The sequence below is a fragment of the Myotis daubentonii genome, chromosome 3 (genome assembly GCF_963259705.1).
Source record: "Myotis daubentonii chromosome 3, mMyoDau2.1, whole genome shotgun sequence".
NCBI lineage: Eukaryota > Metazoa > Chordata > Mammalia > Chiroptera > Vespertilionidae > Myotis > Myotis daubentonii.
The window spans coordinates 35,786,622-35,808,019 of NC_081842.1; the positions used below are offsets into that span (position 1 = coordinate 35,786,622).

A 21,398-nucleotide genomic window follows, 5' to 3' on the forward strand; every position below is an offset into this window, starting at 1 on the left:
TCATCTCATGATTATATGTTATTAATTTCCTGTTAACATTTTGTGTAGCAATCAGGTTGTCATAATTCCTCTTAAGTTACTCCACACAGTGTTTCTACCACAGTGATCTGGCCCCCATTTCCACGTTTACCTTTAGTAATTTTCCTTGGGGACCACACTGCTGGAGAAGCGAGGAGAACTCAATGCTTCTGAGAGGCATTTGTTCCCAATTAGAAATGAAAAATGTTTTCATATCTAAAATGGTGTGGTTTCCCATCCATCTGGTTCTATGAAGTATCTATGACATTGCTTTACTATACTCCTGTCTAGATGTTTGTTATGACGCCAAAGGGCCACAGTGGACAGCAGACTGTGGTTCCATAAGGGGCTGTTCATTCTCTTCCTGAAATATTAACGATGGCGATTTTCTCAGTCTTATTTTACTTTTAATAATTTAAAGATAAAGTTGAGTTTTATGAACTGTGAGTTCAATAAGAAAAAAAATTAAAAAGCTCATTTTTGTTCAAGAAGAGAGCAGAGGGGAAGGGTAAGAAAAACACTGCTCCATGTGAGTTATCACCTCTTGTCTGGTTCCTTTCCCATCCATGTCAGTCATAAAATCAAGAGTTGTAAGCTGTTTGATTTGCAGAAATGAACTTGTTAGTGGGCGGTCTCTTCTCTGTAACTGCAGATGTAGAAGAAACTGGCCCTCCTTTATTTCCCATTATCCCCTGTCCAGAGAGGTTACAAATATGCAAGTATGTCCAAATGTTTCTGAACTAAACATTCAAAAATCGCAAAGCTCTATTAAAGTCTGATATGACTTCCCTCTTCGCCAGTTTGACTTTTGTAATTGAGACAAAATGACACGTGCCTGTGCTAATCTCTGTATTAATTTGGTATTGTTCCTGTCCACTGCCGGCTCTATCACAGGCCCTTCCCTTTGGCAGCCTGCTCTTTAGTGTCTGAGTGAAGCCGGTGCTCATTCCCGCTCACAGGCGTGCTCGGCAGCTGCCTGGCCAGATGCTCCACGGCTGGGTACTTTGTCTGATCTGAGTCTAGGGACATGATCAGGCTGCTTTCGAAATATTTAATTTATCCAGATGTCACAAATTTCAACTTGCTGTCAGTTGTGATGAATTTGTTTCATAATTAACATTTGCAGACATGACAATGTGAAAATAGTCTTTCAGATGCATACATCAAAAATTTATGTTTTTCTCTTTTGATGTTTTCTTTTTCATGATTTTCTTCTTTTATATTAAATGATTTCCTCTTCATATTTAATGTTTATGTTTTTAATTTATTAAAAGGAGAACTACATTTCTATGTAAACTATATGTGAACTACAACTGGTGTAAGTTTTTTAGCTGAACATAAGTTCCACTGTATTCTAAAAGTTTCACTGTTATATGTTCTACTTTCAATGCATTCCAGATTCTACTTCATTACTCTGTGATTCAAAGTTATTTGGGAATAAATTAATTTGGCCCTATTATTAATTTCTAATTGATTGAATTAAGGTAAATAATATGCCCAAAAGAATTAATAGTTTTGATAATTTTTTAAAGATTTTCTTTGCAGCGAATTTATGTCAAATGATTTTTCATGGGTATATGTGTGCTCTGTGAGAAATGTAACTTTTTTTTTAATATATTTTATTGATTTTTTACAGAGAGGAAGAGAGAGAGATAGTCAGAAACATTGATGAGAGAGAAACATCGATCAGCCGCCTCCTGCACATCCCACTGGGGATGTGCCCGCAACCCAGGTACATGCCCTTGACTGGAATCGAACCCGGGACCCTTCAGTCCGCAGGCCGACGCTCTATCCACTGAGCCAAACCGGTTTTGGCGAAATGTAACTCTTTATCTTAAGTTCATTTTTAATTTTTCTAAAAACCTGTATATCCTTATATATTTTTTGCCTTTTAGAATGTGTCCAATTCTGAAAGAAGATCTCCCACATAATTTTATTTCTAGACTTCTATCCTGTATTATGAATATGTTCTTACTTTGACATTTGATTGTTTAGTGCATTCAGATTTATGGCACAGCCTTTACTTCTTTGATGCTTTCATCATCCTGCAGCATGTATCTTTCATCTTTGTTGCTTTTAACAATATACATATTTTTATTGATTTCAGAAAGGAAGGGGGAGCGAGAGAAAGAGAGATAGAAACATCAATAATGAGAGAGAATCATTGATTGGCTGCCTTCTGCACACCCCCCACTGGGGACCAAGCCAGCAAACTGGGCATGTGCTGGAATCCAACCTAGAAACCTTCAGTCCCCAGGCTAACACGCTATCCACTGAGCCAACCAGCTAGGGCCATCTTTGTTGCTTTTAATTTCAGATAGTTTTTTGCATTTACTCCTTCTTTTTATTTTTATCAGTCAGGTATCTACCTGCTTATCATTTTATAGACTATTATTTTGTTTCTAGAAGGATTCTTCTAAAAAAACATATTACTAGGGTTTCATTCTATTTGATTCAATTAAAACATTTCTGACTTTAATAGGATAAGTTGTGTGTTTTCTTTCAGTGTAAAAATGCATATGCTTTATTTTTTCTTGTATTTTACTTGATGTTTATTATCTATCTTACTTTTTTGTAACCCAGCACATGTTCTGATTTGAAGTGTCCATCCAACTTTATTACCTGCACACTTTTTACTCCCTTAACCATTTTTTAGATCTTCTAATAAAAAGTATATTGCAAGACTAATAATGACAATGATAATATTTTACTTATCCATGTTTCAAAGTATTACCATATATTATTTAATTTACCTTATTTAATGGACCTGTATAAAACAAGTACTAGTAGAGAAGTGGATTTAGATAAAACTTCTGTCCTGTGCTAAGGTGATGTGTATGAATTTCTTGACAGATGGGCATATCTCATGCATGAACTCTATCTTCTGGAGAATATTCATATTTATTTTATTGCTGGGCAACTCCAATTATTACAATGTCTCTTCTTTTATAAAAGTCCAGAGCTCCATGGAGATACTGTTTAGGACTATTCTGGAGATAGTGCTTCTTAATTCAATTTCATATCTACATTTTCTGAAGACGAAGTCATTTCATTTTGAAACTTATAGGGTTGGTCATGTTAGAACCTTTGTGATCTCAAATTGAATCTTTATAACACAATTAGAAACACAAAAGAATCATTTGCTCTGTTTATTTTTCCATTTTCTATTGTTTTAACATCAGTGTTCATGTTTTCAGTATTACAAGCTACATAACCATGGAAAATATCACAACACTTCATTGAGCCACAGTTTTCTTACATTGAAACCAAATATAAACAAGAAAATAATAAAATTAATCTTAAAAATCTCCTGGGGTGGTTGTTGCACTAATGTTAGATATTAATCAAGCATTTGGGCAAGTCCTTTTTAAAATAACTAATTTAATTTAAAAAGTTATAATAAAGAATACTGTTTTTATCTCTCTTTTAAAATTTAAGACATTTTCACATATGTAATTTATGATGCATCCCTAATAAGCATGCATATAGAAGTTATGAATGATAAAGGTCAAAGTATTTGGTATGTTCTTTAAATATTTTTAAACATATATATAGGATATGTAATCAAATGTGAACATTATAATAGCTGTGAAATACAATAGAATTGCAAAATATTTGGAAGCATGTATTTCTTTACCAATGTAAGCTTTTTTTTTCTATGACCAACTCAATTATTTGCTTCTGAAATAAATTAAGTAAAGCTTATTGAGTCTGATCAGCCCTTGTTTTCAAGGGAATTGTAGTTCAATTTCATTTTTAATTAGAATTGAACATTGTGGATTTCTTAGCTCTGGTAAGCAAGATCCAGCAATAAAGTATGTACTTAATTTGTATTAAGTTTCTAAAATTTAGTGCAGAGAGTGAGCAATATGTCTGGTTAATATTTAAGCATCTCACAATGTTCCATTGTAGAAATTTCCATTTACAAAAGCTGCCATTCTATAACAAATTACTTTCACTTTCAAATAAACCTGTTATCACAACATGAGCAAAACTTATTCAATTAAACAAGAAAACAAAGTAATTATTTACTCCGCTTTGATGTGCACAATACCTTATAAAATGTTTTTAGAAATGCTTAGGAGAGGTAGATATGTTGGCTTGATATCATTTTTGCTTAAATATCATTTATTTAATAACATATAGGTGTATTCCCATGGAAAGACATTTCTATATGGGAAACCATTCTCTTATGAGAGAAAAGAAACTTATTTTCCATTGTGATAAACCCACGTGGGAAGAAGCCACGAAACATCAGATCAGTTGTGCTAAAGTTCTCTCCTCTTTCAATCTTTCACACCTGTTTCTATTTGTGTGTGTTTGTTCATTGGTGCTCTATCGCTGTTCATCACATTGAGGCTAGTTGAAAACTATACATCCAAGGTATCTTTTCTCTTCATTTCTGTGCATTCAAGCATTAAACTGGATGTGTTCTCTGCCCAGTATATTCTCTTAATACAGTAGTGGAAAGGAGAGAAAGGAATGAGGGAAGTTTGCTCAGTCACCCTGGATACAATCCACTGAAATAATACTTTAACTATACTCCTAGACATCTGTAATGAGAACACGTAGCAGGTTGATTTAACAGTTAATATAGTGTTCCAAAGGTTAACTCAGAGTCAGAATGGACCTCTGCTATCTTACCTCTCTTAAAATTATCTAAAATATACTGAATGAAAATGCACATACAGGTATTTTAGTTCTTCAATTTTTGTTCTTGAGTCTCAAGAAAATCAAAAGCCTTTCTGGACCAAGGAAGTGGAAACTCTGACTGTGACATCAGGTGTATTTGTGCTGTAAAATGCCTTTGTCAAATTCTACCAGGCAGAAATGCAAAGATGATCTGTTAACCACACAGGGACAAGATACATGCACTCTGACTCTTGTTTGGCAACTATAAATCTTGCTAATTAGTGACATTAGAAAGGATAATATGGAAGTTATTTCTATTCTGATGGAATTTTCTGCCAGATGTTTACATTAGTTCCCTGAAACACAAAGCTATGAATACTTCATGTGCACGTATGTGCGTGTAATCCTTTAGCATGCCTGGAATGAAAACACCTTTTGCTATTCTTATCTGTTTAGTTATCCTATGTCTCAGGTTTTATATCATTGAATAAATTAATTGTCAGAGGAGTTGAGAAATTATATCTCAGTGAAGTAGTTGCTTTATTTAATGAAGAAAAATCAATAATAAGGTAACAAAAATTTGTGTTTCCTTGATTGGTAAGTTAAATGTAATAATTATTCTAATTTTAAAATACTTAACACTAATATTTTAAGTAATAGCATTGTAGACATTTAAAAACCCTAATGCAGTTTGGGAAAATACATGATTTGGTGGATTTTAGGATTTTTCTTTTATTGTGCTTCCTCCAATCTAACAAAAGGAAACAGAACCTGGCAAATTGTGAACAACAAAGGAAGAGAACCTTAGGTGACGTGAATGTTTACTTTTCGGAGGTAAATCATGAAGTTCCATGTTGATGTCAAGAAAAATTATTTTTACGATAATTTGTTTTGTTTTTCTTTCCTGATACCACTCTACCCCAGATAAATGTAAAAAAAAAAAACAAAACCATATATCTCCTTAATTATTAAATTGATTATCCTCCTTCTCTTCCTTTTTTTTATCATCCTCACCAGAGACAAAACAAAACAAAACAAAACACTTCACACACTATGTAGCATTTGACTCTTCTCAAAATCCTCTAGTCATTTTGTGTGACTGGCAGGGCAAATGCCATCTTTTTATGGATGAGAAAGTTGAACTGTATAGCTCTTCAGGGACATGCCCAGCACCCCTTGGCTAATGGTTGATTCAGTTCAAGACCTCTTACTCTTAATCCATGTTGGTTATAAGCCAAGCTACATAAAAACAATTATATAAGTTTGCATGTATTCCTAGCAGTTTTAAACATCATATAACATATGCAAGTAGTGCAGGATTTGAAGTTTTTCTAAGATGAAATTTTAAACGTAAATTGACATATTCTTTCTTATGTTAATATCCACTTGAATTTTCTCATATCTCCCCTTAATAGCCACACACCTTGGGGAAGAGTTATGTATAAAAATTTCAGTTAAAAAAGAAACACTGTCAAAACTTGACTTTTTTTAATGTTTATATCAGGATTCACAATGGTATAAATTAAGAAAACATTGAACATCAAATGTACATCTAGTCACCAAGGTCTTTTTTGTCTTTATATACAAGAAAATTGGAACTCTGTTTATTATTTCTGATATAAAAACAATTTTCATAGGCAGTAGAATTAGAAATAGTAATTTTTTTGTTAACACTATTACAGATGATTCCCATTTCCCCCCTCTTTGCCCACCTCCACCAAGTCCCTACAGCCCCTCCCCTGGCCTTCACCACACTGTTGCCTGTGTTCATGGGCTAGCCTATATAATAAAACCCTATTATGCAAATTGACTGAGCAGCAGAACAACTGCAGAACGACTGGTTGCTATGAGGTGCACAGACCATCAGGTGACAGAGGCTCAACGCAGTAGGGGGCAGCTTCTGCATTGAGTGTCTGCTCCCTGAGAGGGTGGCGCCCAGCGGTGGCAATCAGGGGGCAGAGTCAGCCAGCGGGTGGCGCCAGGCTGTCAGCCAAGGCAGGTGCCAGCGGGGGCCCCCAGATTGCCCCTCCTGCCGGTCACTCCACAGATTGGCCCTGATCACCGGACAGGCCTAGGGACCCTACCCTATATATTGGGAACAGTCTCTTAGATTTAAAAATTGAAATCTGGCAAGGCTACTCTAACACTGAAAAAACAGGATGATGCAGCGATGACATGCATGGACTCTGTCTTGCACATTTTGTGTGGTCAGCCCTGATTCTAACACTTATAACGGTGTGACAAAGCCCATTACTTCTCCTGCTTCAGTTTTTCCATCCAGAAGATGGGGAAAATGGTACTACTGCCTCAGAAGGATCATGTTATGTACTACTTTTTATAATCAGGGGGAAAAAAATGTAGCTGCCCATACAACAGTAAGATGTCTTTCACTTGTATGAAATGTATGGTCACTGATGCATGCAGCATCCAGGATTGCGAGAGGGATGTCCAATTGCAGTCAGACATCCCCTGAGTGTGCAGGCCAAGCAGAGGAACTCCTCCCCCACCCCCTTACACGAATTTTGTAACCAGGCCTCTAGTGTATGTATGTTCACCTTGTTTTTCCCAGTCTCCTCTACACCCCTCCCCTCTGACGTTAGTTAGTCTGTTCCATGCATCCACGTCTCTGGTTCTGTTTTTTTCATCAGTTCATTTTGCTCATTAGATTCCACATATGAGTGAGATCACATGATATTTGTCTTTCTCTGACTGGCTTATTTAGCTTAGCATAATACTCTTCAGGTCCATCCATTGCTGTCTCAAAGGATAAGAGATCCTTCTTTTTGTACTGCTGCATGGTATTCCATTGTATAAATGTACCACAGCTTTTTCTCTCCACTCATCTATTGATGGCCACTTGGATGTTTCTCGATCTTAGCTACTGTAAATAACACTGCTATGAACATAGGGGTGCATGTATTCTTCCTGATTGGTGTTTTGGAATTCTTAGAATATATTCCCAAAATTGGAATCAACATATAGAAAAATCAAAAAATGGCAAAAAAAACACTAAACAACAGATAATTTGGGAGGCACCTTTAGAGATATTTTGTTCTATTATTTATTATCTATGAGTCTTTCTCCATTCTTTATGGCTTCAATTAAATACATTCTTAGTTTAAAATATTGGTAACGTTTAAATTTTTAAAATAGTAAATTTTTAAAGACTAAGGAATGTGGAAAACTCCCTGTTTTTCCTGTAATCTTGTTTATGCAATTAGAAAATTACACGATTCCAGAGATGCACACATGGGGTTATGTGAAGCTGTGTTCTCTTTCTCCACCCCCTGTCTCTTCTTCTCACACAAACTCAAATATAAGCACAAAAATAATAAGTTGTATGTAATTTCTAAGTGTATACGGTGGTCATATTGTTTCCTGTTCCTTTCAAACATGATGTGTTTGGTTTAAAAGCAACAGAACGTCTACAGATTGAAAGACAAATGCAAGCACTTGATAATATTAGCAATATATTTACTAATAGAAATTATATATACTCCTCCCAATATTTGCTATAAAGTGATGAAATCATATTAGAGAAATTGTTAAAGATGAATAACCTTTAATGTTTACAATTCATGAAACATCTTGACAGAGGAACAGAGCCCAGACCACTGTGTGTGTGTTTTCTTTCTTTTTTAATCTCAATCTCAAAACCCTCTACCTGAAAATGAGAGGATTTAGGTTTATACTTTTTGTTCCCACTCTATCATTATGTTCTCAACCTAGAGCATAAAATAATAGATCTATACTACATAAGTCGATCCTTCATGCATAGTAAAGCTAAGGAGCAGAGATATAAAATATAGTGCTCTCAATATTTTGAAGCTACAATTGCAAAAATAGCATCATATTTTTAAATATTTTTTCTTAAAGGTTAGGTTTCTTTTATGCACCAAACATTGCAAAGCTTGTTGAATAATATGAATTAAAAAATAGAAGAAATGTGCAAAATCACAGTATTTCATTATTTCAAAGCAGCATGATTTAATGGGGAAAGCACAGAAAAATAAATTATGAGGATATATTTTTTTAGTCTAAAATCTGCTATGAAGCCCTGGCTGGTGTGGTTCAGTTGTTTGGAGCATCATCCCATACACCAAAAGGTGGCAGGTTTGATTTCAGATCAGGGCACATACCAAAGTTACCAGTTCAATCCCTGATTGGGTGTCTATGGGAGTCAACCAATCAATGTTTCTCTCTCACATCAATGTTCATCTCTCTTTCCATATCCCTTCCTTTATCTCTAAAAAAATAAATAAAAAGCTATTGTTTTAAAAAAAAAAAAGAAGCAAGGTGGACAGAATCGCTTAAAAAAATGCATCGGTAAATAAAATAAACTATTAATTAGTGATGTGGTCTTTAGTCATCTTATGCCATGACCACTTCATTTGTGAAAACAGAATAACCCCACAGACCACAACAATAAATTGGCTTAAAGTACAATAAAAATATATCTATATTAAGCATACTTTATAAAATAAGAGATCTTCCCTCCTTATTCCTTCCTCCTTCTGTTCCTTCCTCCCTCTCCCCTTCCTTTCCTACTCCCTTCCATCTTTCCCTGCCTCTCTCCTCCCTGAATCATAATGATAAAAGTTGAGGATAATTTCTAGAACTCTGACAAGTTTAAATTTTGAATAAGTTTTTTTTTTCTTTACAAAAGCAGGAGATCATTGCTTCTTATTAATCTCAGTAGAGTTATTTAAATAACTTTGAATACATGAAGTTAAACAATTTGAAATCCAAGTAAAGATGTTCCATGAAATCAAAAAGAATGCTTTAATTATGCCTTGAATATACTCAGTCTGATTACAGTGAATATTCCTCACAAAAGTAGTCTTGTCATTTCATTAACAAAGAAAGGTGAGTTTATTTATGAGACATAACAAAGAAAACTGGAATCTTACAGACCTCTTTAATGGCATCCTAACAATACAATGCCTAATAATAGAGCCAAACAACAAAACTATTAATAGGCAAAAACAATCCCAAGAAGAATGAATAACATAACATTTGAACTCACAGGTCAAAATAATGTGCTTAAGAAATTATCACAGAGTGTCTGACTTCCATTTTTTATTTTTTACATACAACATAGCTATTTAAATGAGTGTGAATGTGCTATGAAATGCTAGATTCAAAATTTTAAAATTTATTTCTATTTTTCTGTTATTATAACCATGCATCTTGATTCTAAAATGTACACATTCTATTGTCTTAGTACAGGCATATAATTCACACAGTATTGATCTGAAAGTCTTCTCAGGAAGCAGATCACAGCAAGAAGCATCTGATGTGCCTTATTAAAAAAAAAAAATCACTCTTTCACCAGTCTATTTGTCTTTGTAAAGGATGGCTGTATAATTGAAAGAAAAAGTGTGCGTTAGTGGAAATATCGCCAGACTTGAGTTCTGAAAACTTTACTTTGATCCCTGGCATTATCTGTTATTATCTCTGACCTTGGCTCGAGCTCTTAAACTTCCTGGATCACAGTTTTAGCAACTATATAACAGGAATTGAAATGACATACCAAGTGTTCTGGAAAAAAAAAATCAACAAATAACTTCTGAGACAGTATCTCACTCATAGCAGATATGCAATCATTACTTGATGATTTGGCTTTAAGATGACTCAGAAGACCTAGGATATAATCACAATTCTTTTCTGAACCTTCGTATAAAGTTTGGCTGATATATACTTTATGTGAAAGTATTAGTTTGCTAGGGCTGCCCTAACAAAATACCACAGGGTGGCTTAAAGAGAAATTTATTCTCTCGCAGTTCTGGAGCCTGAAAATGTAAGATCAAGGTGTCGACAGGTTTGATTCCTCCTGAGTCCTTTCTTTTTGGCTTGCCGACTGCCACCGTCTTGCTGTGTCCTCACTTTCTTTCTGTGCACACATATCCCTACTATCTCTCCCCCTTCTTATAAGGACACTTGCCATACTGGACTAGAGTCTACCCATTTATCGACATTATAGGAATGTTGCGTAAATGTTGTTGAGATAGAGCAGTGGTCGGCAAACTGCGGCCCCTTGAGTGTGGCTCTTCCACAAAATACCACATGTGGGCACACACGTACAGTGCGATTGAAACTTCGTGGCCACACTCAAGGGGCCAAAGAGCCGCATGTGGGTCGTGATCTGCAGTTTGCCGACCACTGAGATAGAGAAAAAATGGGAGAGGCTGGTAGAACAACTCTCTGGCTGGGCTTGATAACTGGAAAGTCTGAAGCATCTGTTTATTTTAAAAGAGAAAAAAAAAACACAAAAAAGGGAGTCATCTTATCTCAGTCACATTCATGATATGGCAGTATATGAACTTTTAATGCATAAGGTAATATTTTAATAGTTTATTCTCCTCTTTCAGCTTTCCCTACTGGAAAAGGCTGGATTTGGAGGTGTCCTTCTATATGTTGATCCTTGCGATTTACCAAAGACTGCAAATCTTGACGATGACACCTTCATGGTGTCGCTGAATCCAGGAGGAGACCCTTCTACGCCTGGTTATCCAAGTGTTGGTAAGTTCCCTGATAATCTTCATTACTCTTGTGTGCATTACAAGACTGCAATGTATAAACACATGCTACCTAAACTAAGCAAGGGATAGTAAAGTCAAAGAATTCTTACCACTCCATATTTTAAAAAGTGAATTTTGTATTTTCTCAGACTACAAACTACTCATTTGCTTATATGGACTAGTATATATGAGGCCCGGTGCACAGATTGACTTCAGAGAGGGAGAGATAGAAACATCAATGATGAGAAGGGATCATTGATCGGCTACCTCCTGCATGCCCCACACTAGGGATCAAGTCTGCAACCTGGGCATGTGCCTTTGACAGGAATTGAACCTGAGACCCTTCAGCCCTCAGGCCGATGCTCTATCCAGTGAGCCAAACCAGCTAGGGGTGGAATAGATATTTTTAAAAGTCTTTAATAGATTATCTGTCTTCATAAATTACAGTACCATGAACAAAGAAAAACACATTTTATATGTTATTATTGATTGACTGAGAAGAAAAATTAACACCATGTGTAATGGGCAATCCGTGTTGGTGGCAAACATGTGCACAAAATGCCTGCTGCTTTGGAATAGCTATAATAACTTTAAGTCCAGAGTCTGGGGATATATTTAGTTAAGTTAGATGAATAAAGTAGTGAGAAATGATGTTGGAAAAGAGTGGAGTTAATATGATCAGTTTGTGTGGTTCCCTAAGAGAAAGGATCTCACTGGTTTGGCCAGTCTCTGGCAGTACAGAGGGCGCCTTCTTTGCATCAAACATCCTTCCCCTTCCCTGGAAGCTGTGTTCATGTAAAGGGGTCATGTGGCAGAGGAAAGATAACTGTGATTTTGGCAGGTGCTCATTCAGCTTTGAATTTTTGTCCCATGTGCCAATGACCGGTATTACATTTATACAGACTTGGCTGCGGAAAATCTCCTTGGACCTTCTTCCAGGGTGATACTAACCCATTAACCATGACATTTCAGCCAGTAATTAAACTACCGAAACTTTTATGCAATTATTTATGTGTTCTACCAATATTTTCCTTGTTCTCCACAAAATATCACAAAAGATTTTACTAATTATCTTACTCAAGTCCAGCCGGTGTGACTTTACCAATCAATCAATAAATTTCTCCAACAAAGAAATAAATTGAGGTAGGAGTTATAATTTGTGATTTGTGTGTGGGGGTGTCTACTGATTACAGCTCTGTTTTCTAAAATACTCCTTTAACTCAGGTAAGAATTTCCTTTGGGACCTCATTGATCTGTATTTTGTATGATCTACTGTCTCAGTACAATTTTTAAATTAAAATTAGGAGGTGTTCATCTGTACTCTCTGTGAATCAGAAATATCTGTCCAGCTCTCTTATTTGGAGATTCTCTAGAATTCCCTGATTTCAGTGCCTCAGTTTAGGGAGGTTGCACCTGGCAGCTAAGTATTTGTGACAAATCAATGGGCTGCAATGCTATTGAAAAGTAGACACTTTATGGATACTCTGCTTAAGCTGGCAAGTTGCCCAGCTGACAACATTTACTCTAAACATTATTTTGACGCAGGTCATTTCATAAATGTGGAATGCAGTTAAGTCTAGTAAAATGCTGGCTAGTCTTGAGCAATCTCAGAATGCTTTCTTTTCTTTTCAAGTCATTTCTACTTACAGAAAAGTTGCAAATAAGTTACTATGTATACATTTATCCCAGAGTCTATACAATAAAACTATCAAAGTCATAAAATTAGCATTGATACAATGCTATTAACTAATTATAGACTTTTTTTTCAGATTTCCTCAATTCTCTTACTATTTTCTTTTCTGCTGTCACATCCAATCCAGAACTCCATACTATATTTAGTTTCCTAGTTTACTTAATCCTCTCCAATCTGAAAGGCTTTCTTTCATTGCCTTGACCCTTTCAAGAATATTTGGTAGTTGATTTTGTAGAATGTCCCTCAATTGAGCTTGCCCAGTGTTTTCTGACGATCATATTGTGGTTCTGCATTTTTGGCAGGGATACTGGGGAAGGGATGATGTCCCTTCTCAGTGCATCACATAAGGCAGTGCATACTGTGCATATGTCTCATGTCTCATGATGCTCACTTTAATCCCTTGTTCATGGTGATGTCTGACAGTTTGCTCCACTGTACAGTTACTATTTTTTATTTTATAATTAATCAAGGTCTTCTGGAAAGATGAGACTATGTAAACATCTTTTTTATCATACTTTTCCCATAAATGGTAGCATCCATCAATGGTTCTTGTTTATTAAAATTTTTATCTGGTATTTGCCAAGTGATGATTTTCCATTTCCATCATTCCTTAGGAATACGTTTTAAAGATATACTTTTACAATATCAGTAGTCTTACTTGCCACTGACATGCTTAAACAAAGATAAAATGACTAATCATTTTCTGCAAAATAGAAATCAGAATTTTTAAATGTAATGACAAAATAACAGTTTAATACATGATATTATCTACTATATTACTCATGTACTTATAGATTATTCACATGAATAATTCTTTTACAAATATAATGACAGAGTGAGGAAGGGTGAGGAAGGGAGAGGACCTCTTTTGTACCTGTAACACACAGGAAAGGCACAAATACAGCCCAATATATTTATCTTTTTGCCTTGTATGCTAAGGATCTCTGATTGACTGCAATGATTTATACCCCTGTTTTATTTTTATTTATCCCTCTTTGTTGACATTTTTTTAATTGTCTGCGTCTTATGGATTTACTCACATTAAAAAAATAATGCAACCCTCCTCAAAAAATTTTGGGGGAGAAAGAAGGTTGCGAATTGTAAATAAAAACTACAAATAATAATTTGTTCAAAGTGAACAATAGTATCTGAATAATTATTAGAGGAATTAATAAAAATCTATTTTGGGAGTAGTAGGAGGTCCTTAATATATGGTGACAGGAGAAGATTTGACTTTGGGTGGTGGGCACCTGGTGCAATATACAGATCTTATAACATAGAAACCCACACCTGAAACCTATATGTTCATGTTGACCCATGTCACCCCAATAAATTTAATAAAAACAAAAATACCTCTTTTTCCAGTTTTAGGAACTTTATTTTATTTACTAGCCTAAGGATGTTTAAGTTCCAATGAAGTAGTAGAGATTGACTAAAATCCAAAGAGGTGTTTATGTTTGTTTGTTTGTTTGTTTGTTTTTAATATAAGCAAAGTAAACAAAACAGTATAATGAACTCTCTGTATGTCTCCTTTGGCGTCATCAACTACACACATTCTACCAGGATATGTTTTGTACATCCCCTTACATCCCATATCACCCCTTGCTATTTTTCAAGATAAACTTTACATATCTTGAAATGCACACATCTTAATTGACAAAAGGATACACCCATGTAATCTCTATGCCTCTTAACTGACCAAAGAATACACTCATGTACTCACCCATGTAATATCCATACACCATTTTCTTTTCTAGGTTAAAAAACAAACAAACACTTTCATCACCTTTGAAAGTTCTTAGTGCTTTCAGAGTCACTCCACATCACTAGCCCCAGCTAACCACCCTCTCACTTTTCTCATGCTACAAAAATTTAGAACATCATAAAAGTGGAAACAAGCAATATGTATGCATTTTTGTGTGGGTTCTTTTGCTCAGTATGGGTGTTGTGTAGTTCACTCCCTTTGATTGCTGACAAGTATACTACAATGTTTGTATTGATTCAAGTAAATGTTTTTTAAACAGAGTGCTAATACACTCTTCTATAACACATGATCCAAATGGACTGCCCAGACAAGAAACAGGGACTTCCTATGTGGTAGTTCTGCTCAGTAAGTCTCATTGCATATCCAAATAGTTCTTTATTATTATAGAACTAGAGGCCCAGTGCACAAAAATTTGTGAACTCAGGGAGGGGTGGTCCCTCAGGCTGGCCTATGCCCTCTCGCAGTCTGGGACCCCTTGGGGGATGTTCACCTGCTGGCTTAGGCCCGCTCCCTAAGGGAATGGGCCTAAGCTGGAAGTCAGACATCCCTCTGGCATCCCGAGAGCACTCAGGGGATGTCCACTTGCCAGTGGGGAGCAGGCCTAAGCTGCAGTCGGACATCCATAGCGCTGCTGAGGAGGCGGGAGAGGCTCCCACCACCACCGCTGTACTGGCAGCCGTCAGCCTGGCTTGTGGCTGATCAGAGTTCCCCCTGTGGAAGTGCACTGACCACCAGGGGGCAGCTCCTGCACTGAGCATCTGCCCCCTGGTGGTCAGTGTGTGTCAAAGTGACCAGTCATTCCCAGTCATTCTGCTGTTAGGGTCAGTTTGCATATTACCCTTTTATTATATAGGATTAGAGCAAAGAGTAAAAGTTTTTAAATAAATTTTGCTCATATTACACAAAAAAAGAATGCCTTATTTTTAACAAAAACAAGTCTTTAGCTTCAGTTTGCTTATTATCTTTTCTGAGCCTTATTTTATTCAAAATTAAGAAAGAAGAATATCTATACCTGTATCTATATCTGCAGCCTACAGATTGTTAATAAGGAAATGCAAAACCTCAAGCTCCACCCCAGATTGATATAGGAACTTTGAGGGAGAGGCCCACCTTCTTTGTCCTAACAGACTCTCCAGGAAATTCTGATACAGCTAAATTTTGAGAACCACTAAACTTCAGGAATACATTCTTTATCTACCACTGGGGCTACTTACCTACACTTTGTGATCTCATCTTCTATTGCTGCCTTTAATTTTGTCGTCTCCACCTCAATCAGGACTTAGAAACATGTATTTTGGATCCTCAACCCAATTTTTGTGTTTAGTGGGCTCTCAGTTAATATTTGTTGAGTGAATAACTTTTTCTGTTAACATGCCTAATTTTCTTCCATGATTCTTATCCTGGGCTATACGTTGATTTTAATGAACCTCATTAAAACTAATTTTTTAAAAAGTTTGTATAAGCACTTACACATGATAGGTTTGTTTACAAAATATATGATTTTTCTTTTTTCCTTAAAGGCTTCTCTCAATTCTCTCTCATCTCTTCTGCCAAACAAAATAGCAGATAATCTATTGATTCAAAAAGTTTTAAAATTCTAATTAAAGTGTTAGGATATCAAATGTCAAATCTATTATCTTAATATCGATGATATGTTATCAACTATGTCAAGGATTAAATGTCTAAAATAAAAAATGCATCATAACTGTTTTTAGCAATTTGCTACAAGTTTTCAGCTACTTTAAATTATATCCCAAGCAAATCTCATCTAGAAACTTGTAATTTTAGAATACTAACTGACATGTAGCACAGTTCTATTCTCAGCTTGAAGCACAAGTAACTTGAAAATGTTACCTAGGGACACAGGTAAATAAGTCCTAAAAACTGATATTTACAGTAACTGACCATAATTGTAACACAAGTGATCAGTTCTAATCCAAATGTACTTGGCTAAAATTATTAGTCAAACAGCTACATAGGGTGAGGCTCAAAACAAAGAGGTAATCAGAAAGATATGGGGGAGCATAACAATAGGAAGGTAAGAAATAGATATCTTAAAAGGAAGAAGTATTCTACTTGGTCTATATTGCAAGTGGAAAAGAAAATTCTTTTCCAATTTCTAGCACTAAGATTGTCTTCTATCTGAAGGACTAAAAATAGTAATCGGAGTTATAAATGCTTTCCATGCACTTGCTTTAATAATTTACCTTCTGAAATTCTGTTGTCTACAGAGTTGATTTTAATGTTAGTACTATCTCCAGACAATTGCCTGGCTAATCTATGGACTACTAGTTAATTGAAATTCAAGATACTTACTTCATCTTGACTTAGACTTAATTCTCCAGATCCACTATTTCCTGAAATCCATCCCAATTTAATGCTTCATCTCTCTGTCTGTATTTGTTATAATCCTGTTTGTTTGTACTTGTTGTTGTTGTTTTTCTTTGCTTTAAATTCTAGAGAGGAAAGTCAGAATTTTCAGTGGTTTTACTCTAGTGGAGGGTATCAAACAGCACAGCCTATTTAAATTCCCAGTGTTATAGTTCAATGGATCTGTGTTGTTTATGTACTGTCTGTTCAACATCCTCCCTGCCAACCAAGACCATTAAAGAATATCAGTGTAATTTGTGACAAGTCTTCACCAGGTGTTCTTGGTCCAGTTACCTTGACAAATGTCTAAAGGCTCACTGGAGTTGATACTAAATCAACTGAGACAATGTTAAACTATTCCCCGACTAGAACAGCAGAAAATATAAATATATGCCTAGTTGTCAAAGCAAATACTAGATATTCACAGCTTGAAATGCCTCATCAATTGGTGAGGAAACAATAAAGTATCCATATTTTTACCACTTTAAGGTAACTGGTGGTTCTTGTATATGTCCTAAAGGCTTTAGATTTATATGCAATATTGTTCAGCTTCTTTCTTGGAACCATTTAAAGAGATGCTCATTGTTAAGCAGTTTACATATTTTTTTTTCAGAAAGTTTAATTCACAACATATTAAAAAAGGGCTTATTTAAAATCACAGGGTTTCTTTCAAAATTCTAATTTGTAAAAAAATGTATCTTTATTGTTGAAAATATTTTTCCCCAGTGACCCTCTCTATGCTGCTCCATATGTGTGTGTGTGTGTGTGTGTGTGTGTGTGTGTTTTATCTCAAACAGGGAATTTTTCAATTGATTGTATCAATGTCTCCTTTTAAAGAACATTTTTTGAATGACTACTGTTCATATGAAATGTGTGTCAGTTAGTACATTAGTCACTCAGAATGTTCTTTAAATTAAACACACACTCTATCTGTTTAGGAATCAAGTTTCCACAGAGGTCCATGTTGATTCTAAGAGGATGCTAAAATCTGCTGCTTAAAAAAGAAATGATTCTTCAATGCATTTTCATCACAATGAATAAAATGTTAATGAACAAAATCAATTAGTAAATTTAAAAATTGAATTGGCTTTATTGAATGATTCATGAACTGTAGTGTCCACAGTAAACAGAGAGGTGCTCTGAGAATTCAAAAAATGGAAGGTTTTTTAGGGGTAGAACCTGACCTGGGCAGGACAAGCTAGTTATTAGTAAAATAAAAGAAAGGTGTTTTTTTGTTTGTTTGTTTTTGTTGTTTAGTTTTGTTTTGTTTTTCCGGCAAGGTACCTTTCTTTGGGGGAAGGGAGGTAGGGTTCTTATCAGGCAGATACCTCCTTGGTCTCCATCAGGGAATTCTAGACAGACTGGTTTAGGATCACATTCCTGGGAGGGGATGAAGTGCAATTACAATAAGTCTTGGTTTGCTCTCCTGGGTGCAAGTGACTCCACCTTGGAGCTGCAGTTTCATTTCACTTTAATCTTTATTTTTCAACTTCAGTTGACATTCAATATCATATTAGTTTCAGGTATACAGCATAGTGGTTAGATATTCATACAACATATGAAACAATCTTATTTTGCATCTACCATGCATAACTGAGGTCATTGAGATTTATGAAAATAAGTTGCATTTGGTGTGATATCAGCAGACAAATGATCCAAATCTAATGCTGAACAAAGTTTAGCTTCAGTTGTTTTTCTCCTACTTTCAATACATGCTCTAGGGTAACATTGAAGGTGAGATATAATGGTAAAATTATAAAGCTTGCCTACAGGTTTAGACTGTATCAATATGAAATCAGAACAAATTTAGATTGAATCACATGCAGTTTTCAATATTCTCTAAAAGTACTGTTTTGTACGTTTACCTATAGTAATGGAAATTGCATATAACAAAATAAATTAATTGGACAATTATATAACTAAATAAAAATGTAAGGGAAAACAGCAAGTACAAAAAGACTTTTTTTTTTCAATCTCAAAATTATGAAGATTATTTTAGCGAAAAAGATTCAAAACTGTGTCATTTTCCCAACTTTATAAACCTTTTTATTTAATAGCTTTAAACTTTGGAAAATATAATCATCTAATTGTCTTTTTCAAAGATTTAAATTATTGTTGCAATCATTAGCACAACCATCTTTTCAAGGAACTGACACTAGCTGAGCAGAAAATACCAGCTAAAATAGCATAAAAGAACAGGAATGAACTTGAGAAATAAGAAATCATGATGATGAATATAACTAATTTTACTTTTCCCAGCCAGTTTTCATGCTTTCTTGTCTGCGAAGGTCAGGAACCATAAATAGCTCCAGTATCAGATATTATTGTTCACAAACTTTTCTTAGAGAAAAATATCATTAGTACAACTGTTGTCACATGTAAACTTAATAAAAGTCAATACAGCCTGTTTTTTATTCACTGTCAAATGATAAAGGCAACAAAAAAATAGCAATCTTTTTAAAAAATTCTTTATTTATTATGAAGAATGGGTTTTCAGTATTAGAATGTGTTACATATAATTTTCATAATCTTATATGTTATGAAAATTATGAAATTTCATAATCTTATATATTATGAAAATAATATATATATATATTATACATTATTATATATAAGTATCAATGCCTTAAGAAGGTCATTTCCAAAAAAATAGTGAACCCTAAAGTATTCTTTGTTGATGTCTTTCAGAAACTAGGATGTAATTTTCTAAAGTAAATTTTTATTTTCTAGCTAGTGGCAGAAAATAACCTGTATTATACCAAACCATTCTAAAAATTAGTACTTAGTTATACAGCGGATATATAAAAATTGTCCACGTACATGTGGAAATGCCATGCTCTATTTATTGTTTAATTCTCCCTAAATAAGTCAAGGTAATTAAGAGTTTCATTAACTACTTTTATTTTTTTTTAATTTTTAATGATTTTTCAGCTTTATTGAGTGATACTTGACAAATATAAGTGTAATATATTTTAAGTTTACAACATTATGTTTTGATATATGTATAAATTGTGAAGACTTTCCACCACTGAGTTAACAAATCCATCATCTCACAGTATTATTTTGTATGTAGGAGAACACTTAAGTTCTACTCTCATAGAAAATTTCTACTATACCTTACAATATTCTCAACTATAGTCACCATGTTATACATTAGATCCTCAGATCTTACTCTTATTGTAAAGTAAAAGTTTGTTTCTTTTTGCCAGATTTTTCTTATCCCTCTTCCCCCAACTCTACTATGGCAACCACCATTACACTCTGTTTCTATAAGTTCAACTTTTTCCTTTTTCTTTTTTTTAATCCAAATATATGTGATACTTTGCAGTGTTTTTCTTCTCTGCCTGGCATATTTCACTTACCTTCACTTAGCATAATGCCCTCCAGTTTCATCCACAGTGTTGCAAATAGCAGAATTTTTTCCGTGTTTTTTTTTTTTTTTAAGCTGAATACTTTTTGTATAAGATATTTTTCTTATCCATTCCTCTGTTGACTGGCACATGGGAGCTTTTCATACTTTGGCTATTGGGAATAATGCTGCCATGAGTATAGGAGTACAGACATCTATTTGAAATAATAACTTCATTGCCTTTTGATATATATACACAGAAGTGGAATTGCTGGATCATATGGTAATTTGTTAATGAATCTTCATAATGTTTTTCATAGGGACTGTACCAATTTACATGCCCACCAACAGTGTAAAGAATTCCTTTTGCTCCCCATCCTCATCAGCATGTGCTTCTTTTGAATTGTTGATAGTAGACATTTTAACAAGTGTTAGAATTTGCATATTTTGGATATTAAACCCTTTTCAGATAGGGGTTTTGAATTTTTTATTTCCCATTCCACATGCTACTTTTCATTTTGTTGATTGTTTCCTTTGGTGTGCAGTAGAGTTTTAGTTTGATGTAATCTCACTGTTTCCGTTTGCTTTTGTTTCCTTTGTTTTTGGTGTGTCAAATCCCCCCCGCACCCCCCCCCAAATAGTATTAAGACCAATGTAAAAGGGCTTACTCCCTATGTTTTCTGCTAGTAGTTGTATGGTTTCATGTGTTATCTTGACATCTTTAATCCATTTTGATTTGATATTTTGTTGGTTGGATTAAGTAGTAGTCCAGTTTTATTCTTCTGCATGTGAATATTGACTTTCTTACAACCATTTATTTATTTATTTTTATATTTGTTACAAATATTGTTGTTGCTAGAATTTGACTTGCTCTCAGGGAGACTTGAAGTTCTGGAGTCGGCATATCCATTTGCCAGAAAAATCCATATCTCTCATTTTCTAAGAATTCCCACTAAGAATAAGTTTTGATTGAGCTGCCCCAGGTCAAATTGAATATCTGGAAAAGAACTTCCATGTCAGGTGAAGTTGTGCACCTTTAAATACCCTAGT

General features: G+C 34.8%; 1 protein-coding gene across 3 annotated transcripts in view; it reads left to right on the forward strand.

The window, feature by feature from the left end:
* Positions 1 to 21,398, forward strand: part of NAALADL2 (N-acetylated alpha-linked acidic dipeptidase like 2) — a 1,191,965-nt gene that overhangs the window by 712,843 nt on the left and 457,724 nt on the right. For all 3 annotated transcript variants that reach the window (XM_059687069.1, XM_059687068.1, XM_059687067.1), the window contains one exon: positions 11,022 to 11,172. In XM_059687069.1, the coding sequence (XP_059543052.1) occupies positions 11,022 to 11,172 (151 nt within the window). The remainder of the gene's footprint in view (positions 1 to 11,021; positions 11,173 to 21,398) is intronic.